Genomic DNA, 26,740 nt, shown 5'->3' on the forward strand with positions numbered 1-26,740 from the left:
CATATTTCATAATGTGCATTATTTTCCCTTTTACAAAAGTTATACCTTTGAAGTTAGTATGAGATTGCAAAGATTACCAGTCTGCAGTCATGGCATTTGCCTATGAATATCTGATTTGAGAAAACGGTTGAATAAATGAAGTTTTATGTTCTTCGGCTACCAAATCACGTATATTGCCTCAGAATCTAGAAATTATTATTATGCCATCGATACTGAAGCAATTTCAGAACCCGCCAGGATAGCCGAGAGCGCTAACGTGCTGCTGTCTGGAATCGGGTAGGCGCGCCGCCCGTGGATCGAATCCGCCCAGCGGATTAACGATGGCGGCCGGTCTGCCGCCCAGCCTGGATGTGGTTTTTAGGTGGTTTTCCACATCCTACTAGGTGAATACAGGGCTGGTCCCCACGTGCCGCTTCAGTTACACCATTCGCAGACATTTGTAACCCATTCACCCTCTTTCACGATTTACACTAGAGGCAGACAGCTGGGGTACACTATTTCAGTCCCAGGGGTTATGGGGTGGCTGCAGGAAGGGCATCCGGCCATCCCTTAAAATTAACCATGCCAAATCCGCACTTTACCCTTCGGACCCTGCGCACAATGCGGGGGATAAAGGCAGTAGCAAAATAAGAAGACTGAAGCAATTTCAGACAACCATGGCAAGCTACTACAGGAATGGAGTGATGTTAGTTATATTAGAAAGAAACGAAGCATTATAACGTTGAAAGTTCTAAGTTATGCACAATTCTTTATTATAAAAATTTGCCCTTTAGTGCAAACGGTTGTAATTGCCCGGATTGTCACTGTCTGGAGTTCAAGAGTGCTCAACAGCGAAGTTATCCATTGCCATTGTGCTACGTGTAGAAGACCTGAGACCCAGGAGGTTCAGACAGCAGTTGCAGTTCGGATCCATGAGCGCAGGCTGCCGACACTGGCGTAGACCCCAGGGGCGGCCTCGCACTCTGCATTCCCCCAGGAGACGATGCCCACCTGGGTGCTTCCGCTGACCAGGGGACCGCCGGAGTCTCCGTTGCAGACGCTCCTGCCTGCCTCGCCGGCGCACACCATGCGGTCGGTCACAGTGTTGTTGGCGAAGATGCTCCTGCAGGTGCTGCGGTCCACGATGCTGATGTCGACCTTCTGCAGGGTGCTGGCTGCTGGCCCGTCCGTGTACGTGGTTCCCCAGCCGGTCACCGTCACCGCGAGACCACCTGGCGGGTCGTAGCCGTCAGAGGGCAGGCTGACGGCCTGAGCGTTTGAGTCGAGGAGGGATCCAATGACCTGGCAACATGATAGCACGGTTAGGTGGAGTACATTCGTGAAGTAAGTTCTGCGATGGGATCATCTAGGCGTCGAAAGAAGGAGGGAAGGTGGCACTACAGAGAAAATATTTTCAAAGTTTGTACCTTAAAACTACACTAGTGTGTAGGCTGCTTATTAAGTGAGGTGAGCGGATAAATCGTGATCCAACCTGCACTTGCTGTAGCTAATAGAGGGTGCCGAGGAAAATACCAAGCTCCACATTCCTCGCGCAAGGTGACACTACAGAGAAAATATTTTCAAAGTTTGTACCTTAAAACTACACTAGTGTGTAGGCTGCTTATTAAGTGAGGTGAGCGGATAAATCGTGATCCAACCTGCACTTGCTGTAGCTAATAGAGGATGCCGAGGAAAATACCAAGCTCCACATTCCTCGCGCAACGAAGCCACTTTACCTATGCTCAGTGCTCCATTCAGAGCCTGCATAAGGACATTTCAGTCCTATTCGTTGAATCTTACCTTCAAAGAGAGCTAGCATTGCACCTGATGAAACAACTGCTTTTATCCGTTTCACTACTACGAAACCGACTAAACGTTTTCATCTGTGGCCGTTATCATGGTAAGGACGTATTACTTTTTTTATCACAAAGGTTGGTAGCCACCTGAAGCAAAAATCTGTGGCCATCCGTCATATGACTTGTGTCACTATAGACGTAGAGAACCTAATACACAATAACGAGTGCTGAAAACCGAGAGCTGGACGGGGTGGCCGAGTGGTTCTAGGCGCTACAGTCTGGAACCGCGTGACCGCTACAGTCGCAGGTTTGAATCCTGCCTATGACATGGATGTGTGTGATGTCCTTACGTTAGTTAGGTTTAAGTAGTTCTAAGACCTAGGGGACTGATGACTTCAGGAGTTAAGTCCCATAGTGCTCTGAGCCAGTTGAACCAGTTGAAAACAGAAAATGTACACGAACTAAATTCGTTAATGAGATTTCAAGTACTAGAAGATTAGAAGTGACGCCGAAGATTTCATATCTATTTTCCCATAACGACCAGTTTTCTATGTTCTCTAACATATGTGTTTATTTTTTTCATCTTTTAACATGGCTGTTTGGTTCAGCGACAGTTTTTAAATTAAAATTGAAACAAGTGAGTCCTCGGTCACAATTTTCTAGTCTTTTTAACCAGGTTTCAACATTTCGAAGAGTCTCTTCAGCAGAATTTAGACATTTAAAGTGGTGTATAACATAATTACAAATTTATGGTAATTTTTTTTTAAAGAAAAGTAAGCACTGACTAACAATACAAGACAGAGACAGTAATTACATGTCACGTATAAAATAAATAACATTCCTCAACGGCTTTAGTCACAAAATATTTAAAAAGGGATGTGTGAAGGCGAGTCTCTAAGGGCTGCTCATACCTGTACAGCCAAAGGTTGCAACGGACTGAGGAGCCCGCGCTAACAAGTGTGGCAGGTGAACATTACATTGCAGCGAGAGCGCCATCTAGTAGCCGCAGGTACAACTTGGCTGCCTAACATTCAAATGTAGACAGGCGAAAATTAAAACGAATGTTGTTCACTACTTAATGTAAAAGGCAATATTTTGTTTAACAGTGACAGATAAAGTAACATTTTGTCTACATCAGACCTTAGAAGTACAGTTTGAACCATAAAAAGGTCATTATAGAAAATACAGAAAGGGCTCAATGACACAGCCTGTATAAAACGATATAACATGAAATACAACCAATACACCGTTTAATAAATGAAAAATTATGGGATGACTTGGATGGAAAAAAAAACATTTCAGTGAACTACACGAGGAGTCCTCGATATTATATGTCAAGTAACGTCTTTACATAGTTGAAGAAATTTTTGTTACGCAACTGCAGCTACTCCTTCGAGAAATATGTTTAAAAATCTCTAATTCATCAAGAATATCTAACCTATGCCCTTTCTTCTCGGTGTGCAAGATGTTGATATCGGAAACTGCTTTAGACGCGTGTCCTGTAATCAGAAGATGGTCGGCAAAAGACGAATTTTTGGGGTTAGTGCCATTTTTTAAAAAAGGTATTGTTTATACCTGGTAGTAAAGGCACGTCCTGTTTGTCCTATGAAGTAAGAAGAGCAGGTATCACAGAAAATCTTATAGACGCCAGAACTTTCTAAAGGGAACGAATCGATTTAAAATGAAGTACTTTTTGATGTTATTGTTGGTAGAAAAGACAGTCCAACGTTTGATGCCTTTTGCCTTGTATATGGTGCCTTCATCAACAAAGGCAAATACCAGTTAAATTTCAGGTTTTTGATAATGCTGTTGTTTCGTGATTGATAGTGGTCGATAGACATTAGTTTTTGAGAGTCAAAATTGATTTTTCCCCACCCCAAGGGGCTACGCTTAATTGAAAGTCGAAATGCGTTTGTTTTTGTTCGGTTCCCGGTGTTGACTATCTAGTTCTAAGATCGGAGTCCACACATGTCGTTGTTGGACAAATGAATTACCATTTAAAATACGGCCACGAATTTTATAATTTTGTCAATTATTGGGGGCTGATATCTCGCAGAGCGAGCGTCACATTACCACATTTTTCTTAATGCGCGGGAGAAAGTCTGTTGCCTTTTTTTGTTGTTGTTTTTTTTTGTTTTGTTTTGTAGACATTGAAGTGGTAGTGCCAAGTAGGTATAACTCGATTTGGTTTTATTATTTTTTGAGTAGCAATTTAAGTTGATATTTTTAAAAAAGTGGTTAATTTCACAGCTCGCGATAAGCGAGATATCTTGGTTCGAGTCCCCGTGACTACATATAAAAAACGGTAGGGGCTAGCGTCTTTGAGTAGCAGTCATTAAATTCTAATTCCTGGGTTCAAACCACGCTACAGCTTACATTTTGAATAAAGATCACGAGCAAAAGCGACCAAAGACTTACAGCATAAGAAGTAACCCTCCTTATCCCAACAGCATTGTGAACAGGACGGAGGAGCGGACAGAAGTTCTGGGTACTCTCTTGCCCTCGGTGTGAAAAAGTCCCTAAAACGCGGAAGCATCACCATGATCTACGACATGAGTACTTGTCTGATGATGTGACAGAAGAAGAAACAGGTGGCAAAGGGGTGGAAAACAGTTCATCGTAATTTCTAAAATCACTGGGGAAGTGGTAACAAAAGGACTATTCTCATTGATGTGTAGAATGTATGAGACTGACAATGTGTCATCGGAATTTCACAAAAATATCTTCCACACTGTTGTAAAGACAGCAGGATCCGACAAGTGAAAGAAATGTCGCATAATTAGCTTCAAACGTCAAGCATACAAGATTCTGACGGGAATAATGAATGGCGCAATGGCAAAGTAAATTGAGGCTCTCTTACATGACGATTAGTTTGTCTGTAGGAAATATAAAGCTACCAGAGGGGCAGTTTTGGCGTCGCGATGGAGGAAAGACTGGAGTAACATCAAGAGCTGTTAATAGGTTTTGCCTACCTGGAAACATAATATAAGAGGCTACAAGGTGTCCAAAATTTTGAAAAAAATAGGTGAAAGCTATACCGAAGAAGACGGGTAATATACAATCTGTGCAAGAACAACAAAGCAGTCTTTCGCCATTACCATTTGATATGTACATTGAACAAGCAATATCGGAAATGGAATTAAAATTCAAGGTGAAAAGATGTCAATGTTACTGCTATCCTCAGTGAGGAAGACTTACAGGAGCTATTAAATCGATGAACAGTTTAATGAGTACAAGATATGGATTGAGAGTGAGTTTAAGAAAGACGGCAATAATGGTTGGTATCAGAAATCAGAACAGAGATGAACTGAACATCAGAATTGGAATCACGAAGTAGACGAAGTTCATTCTGCTGCCTAGGCAGGAAACTAACCCTTGATGGACGAAGCAGAGCAGCACTGGTGAAAAATGGCTTTCCTGGTAAGGAGAAATCTAACGCAGACCTTACATTGAGGAAGAAATTTCTGACGATGTACGTTTGGAACGCTGCAACGTATAGTAACTAAAAATGGCCTGTGGGAAAACCGAAACAGAAGAGAATGGAGGTATCTGAGATGTGGTGCTATAGACGGATTCTGAAAATTATGTGGATTTATAAGGTAAGCAAAGAGGAGATTCCTCGCAGAATCGGAGAGGTAAGCAGGGTACGGCAAACGCTGACAGGAAGAAGGGACAGGATGACAGAACATGTGTTAAGACGTCGGGAATGACTTCCACGGTAACAGAGGGAGGTGTAGAGGATAAGAAATGTAGAGGAAGACAGAGATTGGAATACATCCAGCAAATAATTGAGAACGTAGGCTGCAAGTGTTACTCTGAAATTGAGAGGTTGGTACAAGCGAGAGGAATTCGTGGCGGGACGCCTGAGCCAGTCAGAAGGTTCATGACCAATGAAAAATAAGAAACAGGCCAGCGACTTTCGATTACAGTATTACAGCAAATGTACGAGTCAAGGTTAATGACACATGGATGGCAACGTAGGAATGTTTAGTTCTGTCCATGATGCGTGCATGGATTGACAAAATGGTTAAGGTGAAAGTTCACGACATGCTGGAAATCCGGACTCGAGTTCCAGTTGAGCACATGTTTCGATTTCGCCATTATACAGAGGGGTCCCAAAAATGTACCCACTGTTTAAAAGTCTGTAAATTGCCAACTAATTGACGGAGTTGTCTCATTTTTAGTGAAAGTGTAGCTTGAAGTCCAACTTAAGGACGTCACTGTAGGCGTTCGAAATGGTCACCATTAACATCCACACACAAACGATGCCGACGAACTGCAGCACGAACTACTGACTCCGACGTGTTCAGTTAGATATTTGCACATGAATGTACGATAGATTCTCGAGGTTCAGCCAATGTGCGTGGCTTTTGTCGATAAACGACGTCCTTTAGTGTTCCCCACAGGTAAATGTCCAGAAGAGTTAGGTCTGGGGAACGTGGTGGATACTCCACAGCACCTCTACGGCCCATCCATCTTCCACCGGCACACTTAACGGTGAGGTATACCTTCAGAAGCTTCAGACATCCATTTTACCTGCAGTCCGAGGTTTGTATGGAGACGGAAGAGTTTACTTTCAACAATATGGTGCCCCAGCCCACCATCAAAATCGTGTTAGGGCGTATCTCTACGAAAATCGACCAGGAATATGGATAGGCCGTATAGGTGCTGTGGACTATCCACCACGTTCCCCAGACCTAACTCCTCTGGGCTTTTACCTGTGGGGAACACTAAAGGACGTCTTTTATCGACAAAAGCCACGCACATTGGATGAACTTCGAGAATATATCGTACTTTCATGTGCAAATATCCAACTGAACACGTTGCAGTCAGTAGTTCGTGCTGCAGTTCGGCGACACCGTTTGTGTGTGGATGTTAATGGTGACCATTTCGAACACCTATAGTGATATCTTTAAGTTGGACTTTAAGCTACACTTTCACAAAAAAATGAGACAACAGCGTAAATTATTTTGCCAGTTATGGACTTTTAAACAGTGGATACATTTTTTTGGACCCCTCTGTATTCTACAGCTTGAACATGGCCGTATTCGCAAGAGTGAACACATTTCCTGTAAATAATTAGTTGTTTCTATATAAAGTAGAATCTGTCTTCCACAACAAAATACAGAGAATCTTATTCGCCCCTGACGCTGATGTCATTCTCAAAATTATATGACAGACTTAACAAATGTTAAAAGCAACTCGACGATGAAGGTATAAGTGAACTGTTGCACGCCTTTTTTCCTGGCGTAAATCAGATTTTAATCAAAGTTTGTGAGGTATAGCGTTACGTGTTTGATCTCATAGATCAATACGAGAATGAAACGGGTGCCGTTTGAGGCTGCACGCACTCGTGTGCGACTACCTAGAAAGCGTTCATCGTTGGAATCTAAGACAAATGGGCCGATCATTGAGAACAGTACCGTCTGCGCAAAAAATGTTTTCCGTAGGAAATATATGAGAGCGTTAATGCATTTTAAGACAATTCCAAGAGCTTTCGAGATTGCAGCCGAATGATTACGAAACCCATTATGGAAATCACTTCGTCAGCTTCAAAGTGAAGCTATTTACTGAGCTACTACTTTCAATAATTATCAGACTTCAAATTATCTTAGTATGAGTACCTGCATCACGACTTGGATCATCATCGTGCTGCCACAAGCTCAGTACATGCAAGGAAACGTCAGTTTCTGTATTTCTATCTAAGATATAGCAGACATGAACAAAATACAAGTAGAAAACATGTCATAATTTACTACTTAAATACCATCCCCTGTTTCTATTCCATGGCCATAACTGATACATCCGTTTTGCCGTCTTCTTTCACTAAGTATCATAATCTTCGTTATTTTATGATTACCAGTGGTTTACAGCCAAGCCTCTTCTCGTGGCCAATTTCTTGTTTTTAAATGTGGTACCTAATTCATATTCTCATTGCATTCACTAAACTGTCTCTTTTCCAATGCTTTTCAAGTGTCTTCTTAGGTTATGAACTGTGTGTGTGTTTCACTCTGGTATTTGCATTCTATATTGGTCAGCAGTGAGTATTTCCGCCTCTCTCTCTCTTCATTATTTATTCTGTTCAACAAATGTTTTCCCAAGCACCTTTCCAACTTCGAACATCACATTCATTCTATATTTACATACGACGTTTTTGAATTAACAACGTGTGAGGAAAAAAGGCATGTATAAAGTAGAAGCGTGGAGAAGAGTATGTTTACAGTAATGTGTATTCCTTGTAGTACTCAGTGGCTCAATGTTATATACCAACTACTCTATCCTAGTAAATTTGATCTGATCGTACGTACCATAGGTACCATAGCTAGAAGATTATTTAACTCCACATGTTTCGACCACGAGAAAGAGTTGTCGTTATGGACATCGGCGTGGATTAAGCATACATACTCTACGGATATTTATCGTTTTCTAACTGTTATCTTGTAGATTAGAGCTGACGCAACACCGCCGGCCGGAATGGCCGTGCGTTTCTAGGCGCTACAGTCTGGAGCCGAGCGACGGTTACGGTCGTAGGTTCGAATCCTGCCTCGGGCATCGATGTGTGTGATGTCCTTAGGTTAGTTAGGTTTAATTAGTTCTAAGTTCTAGGCAACTGATGACCTCAGCAGTTAAGTCGCATAGTGCTCAGAGCCATTTGAACCATTTGACGCAACACACAACACTAAAGATATTCGTACATTTGCTCCCAACGCAGTTGTGTACATGGCTTTCATAAAACCGTTACGACATATTGGTGAATAAAATATCCAAGTTCGGGAGAAACGTTACACACTACCGTGGAAAATATTTCAGGAACGTATAGGGAACGCACGAGGACCATTAAATAAGTCATGCCCCACATTTTTTCTCTCACAACACATTTTTTATTAAGAATGTGGTGGCAATATACATCAACATGTCTCCTCCATGGCCTTTTTTTCTATGTAGTCTCAATCACTTTCTTTGGCCGTACGCCAGCGTTGTGGAAGAGAATGTATTCGCCGCTGGTAAAAACTCTTGTCCTGTAGGCGTAGCCATGTTTTCACTGCAAGACTGACACTCTCGTCAGCTTCAAAGTGAGTTTCCCCGTAGAGAATCTCCGCTTTCAAAACGCTCAAACAATTCTGATTAAACACCGTTACTTTGAATCTTGTGGTCCACTGAGGGCATTCCTGGAACCCGTCGTGAGCAAGTCCTTGACTATCCGAGAGTCTCGATCATTTCATTACTTGCTGTAGTGTCCGTACTTGTCGCACAACTGAATATTAGCGTCCAAGCAGAGCTTGTTCGTGAAAAAACTTGTTCTTTAGCTGAGGTCCCGATAATCGCGACATAACCCGTAATTTTGCGTGACATAAACACAACAAATTCTATTCAAGTTTTCTTGATAGTGCAAAAATCGTTTAAAAAAGACAGCTACTAGTTTCATCAGTGTCTATTGTCGCAATAAAAGTGTAATTAAACATTTCTAAATCGTATTTAACTAACACATTTCGTATTGTTTACTAGTTAGATAGACGCGATCTAGGTCTAAATTTTCCGAGTTATAAACGTTTAAAAACCTGACCAAACACGCCTGATAACTTAAATTCTCTAAAAGCAAAGTAATTACAAATTAATTCTTCTGTTTTTGCATCTCTAAATCAGTAGAAAAACAACAACCACCGCACATAAGATCTTTGTGTCGTTTTTTTTGCTTGCAGACATACAATCTCGCGACCTTGACAAATTTAAAACATTCTTTAAACTTAACTATTATTTCGAAACTGACCATGAGTGAGAAATGTGGGAGCTGTTATAGGGTAGTGAGTAGAGGGATTTGTTGCCAATCTTGTAGGAAATATTTTCACTGGGGGGGGATGCAGTGGGGAGAATGTTGGGAGAACAGAAGAGGCTCTCTCCTGGAACTGCAGAGTATGCAGTAGGAACATTTTGATTGGGGAGCAGGAAAGGAAAATCTGTGCCCTTCAGGCACAGTTGGAGGAAGCAAGGAAGGAACTGATAAGGATCAAGGGAAATAGGGGGGAGGAGGGTGGTTGGGAACTGGCAGCTGGTAGGAGGATAGGAAGAAAGAGAACGCGATCTGATAGTTTTATCATCAACACCAAAAACAGGTATCTGCCACTGCCAGAGTTAAGTGGAGAAGAGCCTCAGGTAGAACGAGGAGCAGGAAATGTGCAGCACACTTCAACCGAGGCCCAGAAGCCTAGGAATGTACAAAGTGTTAGGAAGAAGAAAGTGCTGCTGCTAGGTAGTAGCCATGGGCGAGGTGTAGGCCCTCAGTTACAGGAAAGTTTAGGGGCAGCGTACCAGCCACCAGTATCTTCAAACCAAATGCAGGGCTAAGTCATGTGATAGAGGACCTAGGGTCTTTATGTAAGGATTTTACAAAAGAGGACCATGTAGTGATAGTGGGTGGGGCGAGAAACAGTTTGGACAGGGATGGGGCATATGAAATAGGTGGTGACCTGGACAAGATAGCTTCCCTGACTCATGGCACCAATGTACACTTTGTTGAGCTGTTCCGGCGTCATGATCAGCCACGCCTTGATGGAGCTGTGAGGCGAATCAATGTGGGGCTGGGGATGGCTCTGAGGACGGCCAACTTTGCTCATGTTTCTCTGGTGCCCGTCGGGACTATCAACAGATGGGGTTTCACTAGGCATGGCCTACACCTAAACAGGACTGGGAAGGGAAGATTGGTACAGCTGATTCATGAAAGTATAGGGGGTGGATCTCGGGCCACACATGGTCAAATACCTGTTGTCATAGGTAGGAAAAGTAGGTCTTTTTTAGGATAAATCCAGACAACAGGTTCCCCTGCCTAAAGAGTATCTCTAGCAGTTCAAAAAATACTGAAACAATCACTCACAAGACAGATTATAACACTTCAAAAATCACACATACCAGATGTCACAAAGAAAAACAAACCATCGGAAAGAGTAACATGGAGCATTTCACAGACTTAACAATCCTCCATCAAAACATGCAATCAATAAAAAATAAAATACAAGCATTAGAAGTTGAGCTCCAATCTTTGAACTGCACAGTAGTTTGTATTACTGAGCACTGGTGTAGAGACACAGAAATCCAACATGTAGTATTATCATTGTATGAAAGGGCAAACTCTTACTGCAAAACTGCTTCAATGGGTGGAGGATCATGCATTTATATCAGAAAAGGAACACAGTTCAAATCTAGACATGACCTCAGTACAGTAAGTGAAGACAAACACATTGAAATATCAGCTATTGAATTATCAGGGCTCGATATCACCAAGAAATTAATCATTTTGTGTGTGTATAGATCTCCCAGTGGTAGTGGGACACTTTTTTCAATAAATTAACAGAAGTTCTAGATAAAGTCTCAAGTACAAAGGTCAACATAATTCTGTGTGGGGACATAAACATCAACACTAATATCATAAATGAATCCAGCAGCACCTTCATAAATATCCTTCAAAGTTTTGGAATGTCCCTATTGGTCAATAGTGCAACAAGGGTTACTACAATGACTGCATCAGTAATTGACCATGTGGCCACAAATATAGACAGGGAAAAATGTGATGTAGCTGTAAAAGATCTCGGACTATCAGACCATCTCTGTCAAATAACAACAGTAAAATCAGGCATCGAATCATTCCCTAAACTACAAGCCTATAAACGACATCTATCAGAAATCAAAATAAAAGATTTTTCAAAAGAGCTAGAAAAACAAAGCTGGGATGAAGTGTATAAGGAAACCAATGTGAATATGAAATTCTCCAAATTCTCCACATTGTTTAAATTGAACTTTGAAACAGCATTTCCAAAAGTATGCATGACTGTATCAACATCTCACAAAAACAGATGGATAACAGCAGGTATTAAGAAGTCCTCCTAAACACTTAAACACCTCAGTTCCATGAAAAAGATTCACAATGATCCAGAATTCTTAAATTTCTATCATAGATACAAAAAGATTTATAGGAAGGTGCTGATTGCTGCAAAAAAGTCATTTAATGACAAAATAATATATAATGCAGAGAATAAAAGCAAAGCAGTCTGGGATGTTATAAAAAAGGAAACGGGGAGAGGCAAACAAACGCAGAATAACATACCGCTAAGGGAGGGGGATAAGGTAATAAATGATCCACAACACTTAGCAAACTATGTAAACGAGCATTTTTCAAGTATTGCAGAGAAGTTACAGCAAAAATTCCCCAAAACAAATATAACACCTGCAAAAATTGTTGCACTAGCTACAATGATGTTACTTCCAACTACAGAGAATGAAGTCAATAAAACTGTTCAAAAGCTAAAAAATAAAAAGTCAGAAGACTTTGATGATGTACCAATGTGTGTACTGAAACAATGCATAGGGATTATACAAGGCCCATTAACAAATATAATAAATGAATCCTTCACATCAGGGGCATTTCCAGAGCAGCTAAAACAGGCAAGAGTTGTACCTTTGCTTAAGAAAGGTAATGCAGAAGACATAGAAAATTACCGGCCCATTTCCCTGCTGTCAGCATTCTCAAAAATAATAGAAGCAATTATGAAAGACAGATTAATGAATTATCTGAATAAATACAATCTTTTAAGCAAATCACAGTTTGGTTTTCGAAGTGGCAAAAATACGGAGTCAGCCATAGTAGAATTCACAAAAGTTGTACTTAATGCTCTTGATAAAGATGAGTGTGTCACAGGCATATTTTTGGATCTTTCTAAGGCTTTTGATACAGTCGACCACAAGATTCTATTAAATAAATTAGAAGCATTAGGAATAAGAGGGGTAGCTAATGACTGGTTTCGATCATACCTAACAGATAGGGTACAAAGAGTAGAGATAACACATACTTCAAATAGATCTAAACATTTAGTAAAATACTTATCAGAACCAAAACATATTAATATAGGGGTTCCACAAGGTAGCGTATTAGGACCAATACTATTCCTGATATACATCAATGACTTTCCCAGTAGTGTTACTCATGGTGAGAAAATTCTCTTCGCTGATGACAGCAATATTATAGTCACTGAGAGAACAAGAGAACTCCTTACCAAGAAAGCAAATGAAACTCTCAAGGAAGTTTACGATTGGTCAATAAGCAACAAATTGACATTAAACATAAAGAAAACTAATGCCATGAACTTCAGTTTGAAGAGGAAAAATGACAATGTTAAATTAAATGTAGATGGTACCTGTATAGACTGTGTAACAAATGCAAAATTTCTAGGAATGAATATTGACTCTCAGCTGAAGTGGTGCGAACACACAAAGGTACTTGCAAACAGAATGTCATCAGCATGTTATGCCCTTAGAATTCTATCATCTGTGTGTAAAATGCAGTGTCTTTTAGTTACATATTATTCATATGTACACTCAATTCTTAGCTATGGCATTCTTTTTTGGGGAACAAATCCACAAAATATGAACACAATTTTCAAACTCCAGAAAAGTGCCATATGAATAATAACCAGAAATTGTAGTCGAGCTCATTGTAAAGATCTGTTCAAAACACTGGGAATTTTAACTGCTCCATGTGAACACATTTACCAGTCAGTTGTACACATCAAAAGTAACATTGGCAATTACTGCACAAACAGCTCTGTCCATGACCATGCAACAAGAGATAGACTCAACTTACATTTACCAAGAAAAAATAAACATAAAACTCAAAACAGCATTTTCTACCAAGGAATAAAACTGTACAATAAATTACCAAAAGAGATTAAAGAAATTTCAAAAATACACTTATTTAAGAAGGCAGCTAAAAAGTACCTGTTATGCAATACATTTTATACATTGAAGGATTATTTAGATAAAGCAGAGTAGGGGTTTGATAAAAAAAATGTTATACAAACAAATAATAAGAATAATGATGATTATAAAACATCCAATATTCCACATAACACCTTCACTTTATTATTTTTCTTCTTTTTTCCTTTCTAGAGACACTCTCCCCTCAAGCTATTCATAGCACAATACTAACACCTCTTCCTCTTTCTGAGCTCAACATCTCACTCATTATGAAGGGATGCTGACTCAGTTTTTCAGGATAGCAAATGGGAACTTGCAGTACAGAAAATGACCCAAGGATCACCTGTGTGTGTGCGTGTGTGCGTGTGTGCGTGTGTGTGTGTGTGTGTGTGTGTGTGTGTGTGTGTATGTAGTGAGTGAAGTGTTATGAAACAATGTGTGTATAGTGTGTGCAGTGACTGATAGTGAAATATGAGTGAATAGTGTGGCATTACATTATTTAATGAGTTATTTGTAAATAAATTATTGTATACCAGGAGTAAAATCTAATGATTGTCTCTAACTAGAAGTCTGTAAATATATGTGTATACGAATTAGCTTATTGTAAATTGATCTAAGCTTGTAAATACTTTGACATGTCCTATATCCTTGTAAAAAGAGATCTACGGATGAATAAAACTACTACTACTACTACTACTACTTCCAGTGCTGACCGACAACTGTAGACACAATTGTCGAGTTTTGATGCGCCGGTCTGCCCGAATAATGGCATCCGCACGATTCGGCATGCCTGTAACAGTGGCTGTGACAGGACGTCCCGAGCGTGTGTGATCATAGAGCTCTGTCCCTGCATTTCCTGAGGCTGTAACTTTCTTTACCTATCGCCCAACTATACTCCTATCAGCTGCAGCATCACTGTACAATGCACACAAATGTTAATTGATGTTCACCACTGTCTCATTTTCTGGACACAACAATTTGCAACTTCTCTATTTAAATCTGTGCGTCTGCACTTAAATTGCTGAATGAGAAGATGAAACTTCTACGTTATTTAATTATGAAACAGCTGAGTAAAACTGCACGTACTGAGCCTACTTTCTCTTTACCTTTATCTAATCATGTCAACATTGACCCACAACATTCTAGTGCAACGCAATCTGACTGCTCAAAAAAGTTACAACCTGACATCTAATAATTAATTTAAAAGAATGGCCCTGACTAAAAAAAGATCGTAACAATGACCTATAAATTTCATTAAGCACTTACCTCACAAAAATCTTCATTACGCGAACTACTGCAATAAAGCGAGCGTCAGTACTGCCAGATAAATAAAAGATAACTACTAAAGCCACTGACTACTAACAGGCATGTGGTTAGTAAAGGAAATATTTTGTTGCAAACCAAATAATGTATTTTTACCATAATAATGTGACATACAGTTAAGACACGAATCTAAATCTTCATTGACATCCAGTACAAAGATATAAAATCATGCCCGCATCTCGTGGTAGTGCGGTAGCGTTCTCGCTTCCCACGGCCGGGTTCCCGGGTTCGATTCCCGGCGGGGTCAGGGATTTTCTCTGCCTCGTGATGGCTGGGTGTTGTGTGATGTCCTTAGGTTAGTTAGGTTAAAGTAGTTCTAAGTTCTAGGGGACTGATGACCATAGATGTTAAGTCCCATAGTGCTCAGAGCCATATAAAATCATAAAAAATTTCAATCTCCAAGTCGCATACTTCCAGGTCTTTCTCTCTCTCTCTCTATTCGTTTAGTCGATTCCGACTCTTCGTGACCACATGAGCCAAATCACGCCACTTTTTCCTCCCGTAGACCTCCCAGGTGGGAACACACTGCTTCTGTGATGCCATCGATCCATCTCATCCTCTGACGTCCTCTTCTTCTCGTTCCTTCTATCATCCGCAGCATTAACGTTTTTTTCAGCGAGGCACGCCTTCGCATTGTGTGTCCGAAGTAAGTAAGCTTTCGTTTTAACGTAAGACATTCCACGGAGAAATCTGGTTTTGTTTGCTCCAACATTGATCTATTGGTTCTCTTTGCAATCCATGGAACTCTAAGAAGTTTCCTCCAACATCACAATTCGAAAGAGTCAATTCTTCGCCGTTCAGCCTTTCTAATGGCCCAGGTCTCACATCCATACATCACAAATGGAAAGACCATAGCCCTCACAATACGGATCTTTGTTGCTAGTGTTATTTATAACCTTGTCAAGGTTTGACATCGCCTGTCTACCGAGCGACAGGTGCCTCCGGATTTCATGGCTGCAGTCGCCATCAGCAGAGATCTGGGAACCGAGATAACTGAATGTGGTCACTATCTCCATGGTTTCTCTTGCCATACCTCACGAATTGGTAGGTGTAGTTGGCATATTTTTCGTTTTCTTCGCATTCAGCCTAAGACCGGCCTTTTCACTTTCATCTTTCACCGTCAGCAAGAGTGTTCTCAATTCTTCTTCACTTTCTGCCAACGGGATTGTACCACCCGCGTACCTGAGGTTGTCTACATTTATTCCAGCTATTTTAATCCCTGTTTCTCCTTCATCTAGCCTCTCATTCCTCACAACATGTTCTGCATACTGATTGAATAAGTACGGTGACAGTATGCAGCCTTGCCGGACCCCTTTCTGAATCTTTATCCATTTCTTTGCTCCGTACGTAGTTCTCACCGTGGCTTCTTGGTCAAGGTATAAACTCCGTATCAGAAGAATGAGGTGATCTGGTACATCCATGTTTTTCAGTACTTTCCAAAATTTGTTGTGATCGACGCAGTCAAAGGCTTTGACGTAGTCAATAAAGCAGAGGTACACATCTCTCTCGAATTCTCTTGCTTTTTGCATAATCCACCGAATTTTAGCAATTTGATCTATAGTTCCTCTTGCTTTCCTAAATCCAGCTTCTTCTGGTAGCTCTCAATCTAGATATTGGCGAAGTCTATTTTGTAAGATTTTCGACATGAATTTGCTAGCATGTGAGATAAGTGCGATTGTTCGGCAATCTGAGTAGAACTTATCTTCTTTGGAATGGGGATGAATACTGATTTTTTCCAGTCTTCTGGCCACTGCTGCATGATCCATATTTTTGACATATTTCACTGCATCCTTTCCAGTGACTTTAAACAATTCTGGTGGTATGTCATCATGTTGACTAGTTTTGTTATCAGCCATATTTTCAAGGGCCCACTGGAGTTCGCTCTCCAAAATATCTGGCACTAGTTCTAAATTATTACCCTCCGCTAACACTTCAGTCCTCTACCCTCCATCAATGCTTACGTCTCACCACTTAACATCCATCACTGCTGGCTGTTCACCTTCAACTGCCCAACAGTAGTTCCATCACGGCTGGCGACTATTTAACATCCATCACTGCTAGCTGTTCACTTCCAGCTGCCCAACAGTACTCGATCATTGCTGGCGACTAACTTCCGATTGTGCAACCCTACTGGCGATTAACTTCCAACAGTGAGTATAACCAGCCACAGAGTCTCTTGCAAAGAAAGCGCTGTCAGAGATCTAGTGCAAAGCGCTACACAGCGCTGCCAACACAGAAGCATCCCGCTTACAAATTCAATAACGGCACGCTGCTCATAAGGTGAGGGGTATGTAAATGCCATTTTGACGCTCTACTACGGGTCTGCCATCTGCGAGAACTGTTCAAAACTTCACCGGCGCACAGAAGAAACATCAAGTGTGAAGCACCAACAAGGAAGTTGGTCTATGTATATTATGGCATTTTTTTTTAAATCTGGGGCGTTACTTACTGAACGACCCTCATAAAAGATGCACGTCTGGCACAGCTATGAGATTCAAGCCATGGATAATTCATTAATGCATTTTGAAGAAAGAAGAAGTAGAAGTTGAAGAAGTTGTAGAATTTTAGAACATGTTTTTTGCTCGCGTATCATGTCATTTCTGGAAACCTTGAATCTACTCCGTAGGAATCAACATGAATTCCAGAAACAGCGATCGTGTGAAACCCAACTCGTTTTATTTGTTCATGAGACCCAGAAAATATTTTATACAGGCTCCGACGTAGATGCCATTTTCCTTGACTTCGGCAAGGCGTTTGTTACAGTTCCCCACTGTCGCCTGATAATCAAAGTAACAGCCTACGGAATATGAGACCAACTGTGTGGCTGGATTGAAGAGTTTTTAGGAAACAGAACACAGCATGTTGGTCTCAATGGAGAGACGTCTACAGACGTGAAAGTAATCTCTTCTGTACCACAGGGGAGTGTTATGGGACCATTGCTTTTCACAATATATATAATTCACCTAGTAGATGGTGTCGGAAGTTCCATGCGGCTTTTCGCGGATGATGCTTTAGTATACAGAGAGGTTGCACTATTAGAAAATTGCAGCGAAATGCAGGAAGATCTGCAGTGGAAAGGCACTTGGTGTAGGGTGTGGCGACTGACCCTTAATATAGACAAATGTAATGTATTGCGAAAACATAGAAAGAAGGATCATTTATTGTATGATTAGATGATAGCGGAACAAACATTGGTAGCAGTTACTTCTGGAAAATATCTGGGACTATGCGTACGGAACGATTTGAAGTGGAATGATCATATAAAATTAATTGTTGGTAAGGCGGGTGCCAGGTTGAGATTCATTCGGAGAGTCCTTAGAAAATGTAGTCCACCAACAAACGAGGTGGCTTACAAAATACCCTATACTTGAGTATTGCTCGTCAGTGTGGGATCCGTACCAGGTCGGGTTGACCGAGGAGATAGAGAAGATCCAAAGAAGAGCGGCACGTTTCGTCATAGGGTTATTTGGTAAGTATGATGGCGTTACGGGGATGTTTAGCAAACTCAAGTGGCAGACTCTGCAAGAGAGGCGCTCTGCATCGCGGTGAAGCTTGCGTTCCTGGATGAGGTATCGAATATATTGCTTGCCCGTACTTATACCTTCCGAGGAGATCACGAATGTAAAATTAGAGAGATTCGAGCGCGCACGGAGGCTTTCCGGGAGTCTTTCTTCCCGCGAACCATACGCTACTGGAACAGGAAAGGGAGATAATGACAGTGGCACGTATATTGCCCTCCGCCACACACCCTTGGGTGGTTTGCGAAGTATAAATGTAGATGTAGATGTATATGTATATCCAGCTTACGTTTGAGAATAGTTTTTTTGTCACGCATATTTTCAGCTACGGCTACTCACCATGATGACGGCGACATCGTAGTCTAGCGTATCGCTGTCGTACGATCCGTGCATGTAACCGGAGGAGGCCTTGTGGACGGCACCACCACTTTCACGAATTGAAGACCCGGCCCGGAAATACACCAGAGGGAGTCGCAAGCCGTCAGCGCAATGAGCGGCCGTCAGCGCCCAGCTGAAGCTGATGATGGACGCTCCGCAGATGTGTGAACCGCTGTACTCAAAGGACAGCTGCCACGGGTAGTCGGCAATGTCGGCGTCGGAGCCTCCAATGATGCGGTTCCTACCGCGGCTGCTCAACCTGGTCGACGGCGGCGCAGCCAGGGCGGAGCCCAAGAGGACCACCAGGAGGAGAGCGAGGCGCTGCATAGTGGACGCAGTAGGTGCAAGCCACTCGGTAGACGGCCTGTATAAACCGTACAAGATTCAGTCTTATCTCAGTCTGAGGTAATGTGTGTGCTTCGAAAATATCCTCTGTGTCTGACTCTTTATCTTCTGAGATAAGCTACCGCAAAGCCTCTTAAAAATTGATATGGACCATGATAAGGCCCCCCTCAGTGCTGACGCAAATAAAACAGCTACATTTTTCACTTTTTATCCATGTACGGAAGTGATCTAGAGTGTGGACTAAGTGGTGGTTTGGCTCTAAAAGTTTCTGAATGCCGTACGCGCGTCATTTTAAGAGACTTGGGCTGCACACGGTAGCTTTTTAACAGTTAAATCTTACATTTGTGCTGAAGTGTTCTTCTACATTAATATCAAATGTAGCTTCACGCAAATGCCCGTGAGCCGTGCACGGCCCGTGTTCAGGACATTTTCTGTTTGTCATCTGAAATTACGGTGCACCCGGCCGTGGTGGCCGAGCGGCTCTAGGCGCTACGGTCTGGAACCACCAGACCACTACGGCCGCAGGTTCGAATCCTGCCTCGGGCATGGATGTGTGTGATTTCCTTAGCTTAGTTAGGTTTAAGTAGTTCTGAGTTCTAGAGGACTGTTGACCACAGCAGTTAAATCACATAGTGCTCAGAGCCAGCCAATTACGGTGCTGCCGCCTCGTTTCCTTAGTCCTTTTACTGGCGTCACTAACTTTCCGCCTTACTTTCCCGTTGGCAGCAGCAACACCGCGTATCGCTAAGCGCACTGTCGTACCATCTCTGGAGCGACCGATAGTATTTCCAGGTTGTCGTGTGTCTGGCAATCAGTTGGAGACGGACCAGCAGTGCAGTCGGGACGCAGCAGCAGTGAAGTCGGGGACGGAGCGTCGGTGAGGCGCCGACAGCCAGTGCTCGCCGATCGCTGGCGGCACACTTGAACTGTCCGACGGAGGGAGATTGGAGCGAGGCGTCCGTTGGTTGGTCGTTCGGTTAGTAGTCTCATCGGCCGACGTATATTTGGCCCTTTCACCGTTTCCGGCCCTGTGATTTGGTCGGTTGGCGTGGAGCAGCGAGGAAATCTCCGCGGCGCGTAGTTTGGCCTAGGCCGCTGGCAGCGTCTATGCACGGTCGGAGGGTGTGGTGCTGTTCCCATTGCTACGAGGTCCGTGGCTCACCGATCCCGGACATGGAAGTTGCGTTTCACTTAATCTGTCAGCAAGTCACGACTGTTCACATTGTGTCGTTTGGATTTTGTTGTCGACTGTTGGGACATTCCCGCGAGCAACAACGTGTGTTTTCAATTTGGCAAATTTTAGCCGCCCTCTGGTGGAGTCTAACTGCACTTGGTTATTTTGAATTGAAGTGCACCAGCGGAATCTTCTCCCTTGTGGCCGCTAACGTTCCGGTTACCTGCCCTGGACGTTGACGTAAATTCAGGCACTTTATTTTCCTCATCGTGGTGTCGCTGTCCAGCACGGTGTGTAGTTTAACTGCAGTGTATAATTGGTTGTGGGCGCCAATACCTTCTGCGTTGTTTCATTCAACAGGTGAAGGGGAAGCTAATTTGTCGGTGGGTCCGTTGACTGTCTGTCGTCGGATCGAGAATGACTGGGCCGACTGCATGTCTCACCTAAGCCAGTGTTCGTGTTTGAATTCCAGGCCGACCCTCGGAAGCTTATGACCGCCGTAGGGTGTACTGCCTTTTCTTACTTGTTGTTTGTATTTGTATGGCTTCTAGCCGATTTATTTAATTTAAGGTTGTTTTGCCCTTAAGGCGAAAGATTGTTTGGACCTTTCGCTTAATTATAGAACTGTTCTAAGGTAAGCCCTTTGGCCTTTTAAAAATTTTATTTTGGTTTGAGTCTTTGGTGATGGGCCTTCAGCTGATTTTGAAATTAGTGTTGTTTTGCTCTTACGGTGACAAATTGTTTGAGCCTTCAGCCTAATTGAAAGAACTGATTTAAGATAATGCCTTCTCCCTTTTGGATTTCTGATTTTCGTTGAGTCTTGTTATTGGCGTTCAGCAGATTTTATATTAAAGTGGTCTGGCCCTTAAGGCATGAGAGTGTATGGCGCATTCAGCCGGTAATTAAGTTCCGAAAATTAATGCTCTGTTTTTGTAAAAAAATATTTTCTTGGCTCTTGTAATGTTTGGTCAAACAAATAAAGTTGTATGTTCGAGTGTAACTGACAGCCACTTATTTTGACCCCTTTCCCCAAATTAAACCACCTGTCCTGTCCTGCGGATTTAGGAGGGCGTTTCAGCCCGTGATATGTTTTCTTGTCGTCCTGCGCCACGTGTAGTCAGAAAGTTTACGTATATATCTCTGAAATCCGAAAGCCACCATTCGGTGCTTCTGGAGGGTTCATAGTTTACCGGTATAGCTATCCCTCCTTTCTGTTGCATTCGGAGATGATACGTGGGAAACGAAGACTGTGGGGACCCAGCCGCGTGAGATCGATGGTTTCACTCTACAAGATGTATGCTGAAGAACTTGTTGGTTTTTTTTCACTCATATTAGAACGTGGGCTCGTGTCAGTAAAGCTCTCTACTAACGTCGATCTTGTACTGTCGTCCAATGCAGATCGCTGAGCGTCTCAGTGACATTTTGTAGTCGTCTAAGCAAACGCATGAAAAATCGCACAGTTCTTCCCTGAATCTCTTTCATCTCTCTCTTAATACAAACGCGGTCACAGTAACAAACCGACGCACGGTATTCAAGAATTGAATGATGAAGTGTTTTCGAAGTAACTTATATTTTACTTTTTTCTGAATAAATTACACTTTCTTAGGATTTTGTGTTGACTGCTTCCTCGATACTTGATTTATCTGGTAGCTTCACCTTAAGTCGCTTGAGACAGAAATGTTCAGATACTTGGAGGTTGTGACTGATTCCTGATATGGTCAATCGCATGGTGGATGCATGTCAGATTCCTTAATTACCTGCATTACATTACAGTTTTTGAGAATGATCCCGCTAAGTGTACACAGTGCCTGCACACGAGAGGAAGTCCGATACTGATGTACGAAATACCTTCTTCTGTATCCTTATTTCGCAAGCGACCTTACGGAGCATGGGTGAGGGAACTTGCGGTAACGCTCTATCACATAGCTCCTTCTCTGTCCGTATCACGAGTGACGCGTTAGAAGCAAGAGTGTCGCTAAGCCACCCTAAGACATGTGGTTCCTTTTCCTTTTGCCGTGTCAGAGTAATTTCTCTAAGAGTATTTGGGAGGAAGTAATTCGTTCCCCGACTCTTGATGCAGCGTTCGGAATCTAAACGTTAAACTTGTCCACCTCTCCTGCAGCTTCTGCCGTCGGTGTTTTTGGGCTCTACGTAACGGCTCAATGATTAATCATCTCACCCCTTCTATTTATCCAACCTGGAAAGCATCCCACGTTGTCGTGCAAGCCTTTCCTGTCGAATGAGTTTTGCGTAAGATACTATGTAACACTACAACCCAGTGCCTCATATACAGGGTGTTACAAAAAGGTACGGCCAAACGTTCAGGAAACATTCCTCACACACAAAGAAAGAAAATATGTTATGTGGACATGTGTCCGGAAACGCTTACTTTCCATTTTATTACTTCTCTTCAAATCACATTAATCATGGAATGGAAACACACAGAAACAGAACGTACCAGCGTGACCTCAAACACTTTGTTACAGGAAAGGTTCAAAATGTCCTCCGTTAGCGAGGATACATGCATCCACCCTCCGTCGCATGGAATCGCTGATGCGCTGATGCAGCCCTGGACAATGGCGTATTATATCACAGACCTCCACAATATGAGCACGAAGAGTCTCAACATTTGGTATCGGGGTTGCGTAGACAAGAGCTTTCAAATGCCCCCATAAATGAAAGTCAAGCGGGTTGAGGTCAGGAGGGCGTGGAGGCCATGGAATTGGTCCGCCTCTACCAATCCATCGGTCACCGACTCTGTTGTTGAGAAGCGTACGAACACTTCAACTGAAATGTGCAGGAGCTCCATCGTGCATGAACCGCAAGTTGTGTCGTACTTGTAAAGCACATGCTCTAGCTGCACAGGTAGAGTGTCCCGTATGAAATCATGATAACGTGCTACATTCAGCGTAGGTGGAAGAAAATGGGGCCCAATCAAGACATCACCAACAATGCTTGCCCAAACGTTCACAGAAAATCCGTGTTGATGACGTGATTGCACAATTGCGTGCGGATTCTCGTCAGCCCACACATGTTGATTGTGAAAATTTACAATTTGATCACGTTGGAATGAAGCCTCATCCGTAAAGAGAACATTTGCACTGAAATGAGGATTGACACATTGTTGGATGAACCATTCGCAGAAGTGTACCCATGGAGGCCAATCAGCTGCTGATAGTGCCTGCACACGCTGTACATGGTACGCAAACAACTGGTTCTCCCTTAGCACTCTCCATACAATGACGTGGTCAACGTTACCTTGTACAGTAGCAACTTCTCTGACGCTGACATTAGGGTTATCGTCAACTGCACGAAGAATTGCCTCGTCCATTGCAGGTGTCCTCGTCGTTCTAGGTCTTCCTGAGTCGCGAGTCATAGGCTGGAATGTTCCGTGCTCCCTAAGACGCCGATCAATTCCTTCGAACGTTTTCCTGTCGGGACATCTTTTTCCTGGAAATCTGTCTCGATACAAACATACCGCGCCACGGCTATTGCCCCGTGCTAATCCATACATCAAATGGGCATCTACCAACTCAGCATTTGTAAACATTGCACTGACTGCAAATCCACGTTCATGATGAACACCAACCTGTTGATGCTAAGTGCCGATGTGCTTGATGCTAGTACTGTAGAGCAATGAGTCACATGTCAACACAAGCACCGAAGTCAAGATGACCTTCCTTCAATTGGGCCAACTGGGGGTGAATCGAGGAAGTACAGTACATACTGACGAAACTAAAATGAGCTCTAACATGGAAATTAAGCGTTTCCGGACACATGTTCACATAACATATTTTCTTCATATGTGTGTGAGGAATGTTTCCTGAAAGTCTGGCCGTACCTTTTTGAAATAACCTGTATTTTTCACCCATTTGATTTCATGAGTGTAAAACCAGTTCTTTTTATACGTATGGATTACTGAAGTTTGTCTGTAATTAGTTTCTATGAATGCGTAACGTGTGTTGATAGGATACATAAGAGTTATTTATGACAAATCATTATCGTGGACACACTGTCCATGACAGTGAAGTTCTTATGTATAAAGAAGAGCAAGATTCAGTAAAATGGCTGTGTAATAGGCATGCCAACGCTCAGTAAATTTACCATTATTTGTATTTAGCCAAAAACAAAGTATCCGAGAGAAACTTCATTGACTATAGTCGTTAAGCATCAGCAGAGCCCTATCCATTCACCATAAATTCCGAGAAAGCCTCAAATGGAATAAATAGCCAAAGAAAGCCAAATCTGTTTAAATTTACGGATGATTTTTAATGAACAATTTACTGCGCTCAAAATCAATAATAACTATAGTGGCCAAGATAGTATCTACACTTCTATCGCAGAAAATCAGTTGAAATTAAAAGTGATTAATTGAAATGCATTTTCTGTGACGAAAGTATTATCTCTTATTTGATGACAAAGTAGTTTTATAGTTTTGTGTTCTATTTTTGTAGAATATATTACTGCCGGTAAATACTTGTTCCTATGAATGAGAAACAAAATTGGCGTTCTACGGATCGGAGCGTGGAATGTCACATTCCTTAACCGGGCAGGTACGTTAGAAAATTTAAAATAGAAATGGATAGGTTAAAAATAGTTGTAGCGGGAAATAGTGGAGTTCCGTGGCAGGAGAAACAAGACATTTGGTCATGTGAATACAGGGTTATAAATACAAAATCAAATAGGGGTAATGCAGGAGTAGGTTTAATAATGAATAAAACAATAGGAACGCGGATACGTTACACACTATTGTAGGCAACATAGACATAAAGCTCACGCCTACCACAATAGTATAAGTATATATGACAATTAGCTCCACAGATGCCGAAGAGATTGAAGAAGTATATGATGAGATAAAAGAAATCTTTCAGATAGTGAAGGGATACGAAAATTTAATAGTCTTGGGAGACTGGAATTCGATAGTAAGAAAAAGAAGAACAGGAAAAGTAGTAGATGAATTTGGAAGGGAGGTAAGGAGTGAAAAAGGAAGCCGCCTAGTAGAATTTTGCAGCATAATCTGATCATAGCTAACACTTGGTTTAAGAATCATGAAAGAAGGATGTATACGTGGAAGAGACTGGAGACATTGGAAGGTTTCAGATAAATTATATAATGGTGAGACAGTTATTTAGGAGCCAGGTTTTAAATTGTAAGACATTTGCAGGGGCAGATGTGGACTCTGACCACAATTTGTAGGTTATAAATTGTAGACTAACACTGAAGAAACTGCATAAAGGTAGGAATTTAAGAAGATGGGACCTGCATAAATGAAATATCCAGAGACTGTAGAGTATTTCAAAGAATTCATTAGGGAACGATTGACAAGAACGGGGGAAACCAATTCAATAAAAGAAAAATAAGTAGCTTTGAGGGATGAAATAGTGAAGGCAGCATAGGATCAAGTAGGTAAAAAGACGAGGGCTTGTAGAAATCCGTGAGTAACAGAAGATATACTGAATGTAATTACTGAAAGGAGAAAATATAAAAATGCAGCAAACGAAGTAGGTAGAAAGGAATACAAACGTCTCAAAAATGAGACTGACAGGAAGCGCAAAATGGCTAAGCAAGGACGGCTGGAGGACAAATGTAAAGATGTAGAGGCATATATCACTAAAGGGAAGATAGATACTGCCTACAAGAAAACTAAAGAGACTTTTCTATAAAATTAAAATCACTTGTATGAATATCAAGAACTCAGATGGAAAATCAGTTCGAGTCAAAGGAGGGAAAGCAGGAAGAGGGAAGGAGCACATACTGGGTCTATATAAGGGCAACGTACTGCAGGACAATAATATGGAAATGGAAGAGGACGTAGGTGAAGATGAAATGGGAGATATGATTCTGCGTGAAGAGTTTGACGGAGCACTGAAATACCTGATTCGAAACAAGGCCGTGGGAGTAGACAAGATTCCATTACAACTACTAACAGCCTTCGGAGAGCCAGTCCAGACAAAACTCTACCTTTTGGTGAACAAGATGTATGAGACAGTCGAAATACCCTTAAAATTCAAGAATAATATAGTAATTCCAATCCGAAAGAAAGCGGGTGTTGACAGGTGTGAAAATTATCGAATTATCTGTTTAATACGTCACGGCTGCAAAATACTAACACTGATACAAGCCGACCTCGGGGAAGATCAGTTTGGATGTCGTAGAAGTGTCGGAACAGGTGAAGCAATACTCACCCTATGACTTATCTTAGAAGATAGGTCAAGGAAACGCATACCTACTAGTCCAACATTTGTACACTTAAGGAAAGCTTTTCACAAAGTTGAATGAAATATTCTCTTTCAAATTCTGAAGGTTTCATGGATCGAATGCAGGAAACGAAAGGCTATTTACAATTTGTATACAAGCCAGATAGCAGTTATACGAGACGAGGGGCATGAAAGGGAAGCAGTGGTTGGGAAGGGAAAAGGGAGTGAGTCAGGGTTGTAGCCTATCTCCGATGTTGTTCAGTCTGTATATTGAGCAAACAGTAAAGG

General features: G+C 42.0%; 1 protein-coding gene across 1 annotated transcript; it reads right to left on the reverse strand.

The window, feature by feature from the left end:
• Window positions 1–800: 800 nt before the first annotated feature.
• LOC126285128 (trypsin delta-like) lies at window positions 801–19,063 on the reverse strand. The gene is made up of 2 exons (XM_049984449.1): window positions 18,698–19,063; window positions 801–1,281 (listed from the first exon to the last, which is right to left on the reverse strand). Exons 1-2 carry the CDS (start codon window positions 19,061–19,063, stop codon window positions 886–888), a joined length of 762 nt encoding a protein of 253 aa, XP_049840406.1. The 3' UTR covers window positions 801–885.
• Between the last annotated feature and the right edge of the window lie 7,677 nt (window positions 19,064–26,740).

This window comes from Schistocerca gregaria, chromosome 8 (assembly GCF_023897955.1).
Source record: "Schistocerca gregaria isolate iqSchGreg1 chromosome 8, iqSchGreg1.2, whole genome shotgun sequence".
Lineage (NCBI taxonomy): Eukaryota > Metazoa > Arthropoda > Insecta > Orthoptera > Acrididae > Schistocerca > Schistocerca gregaria.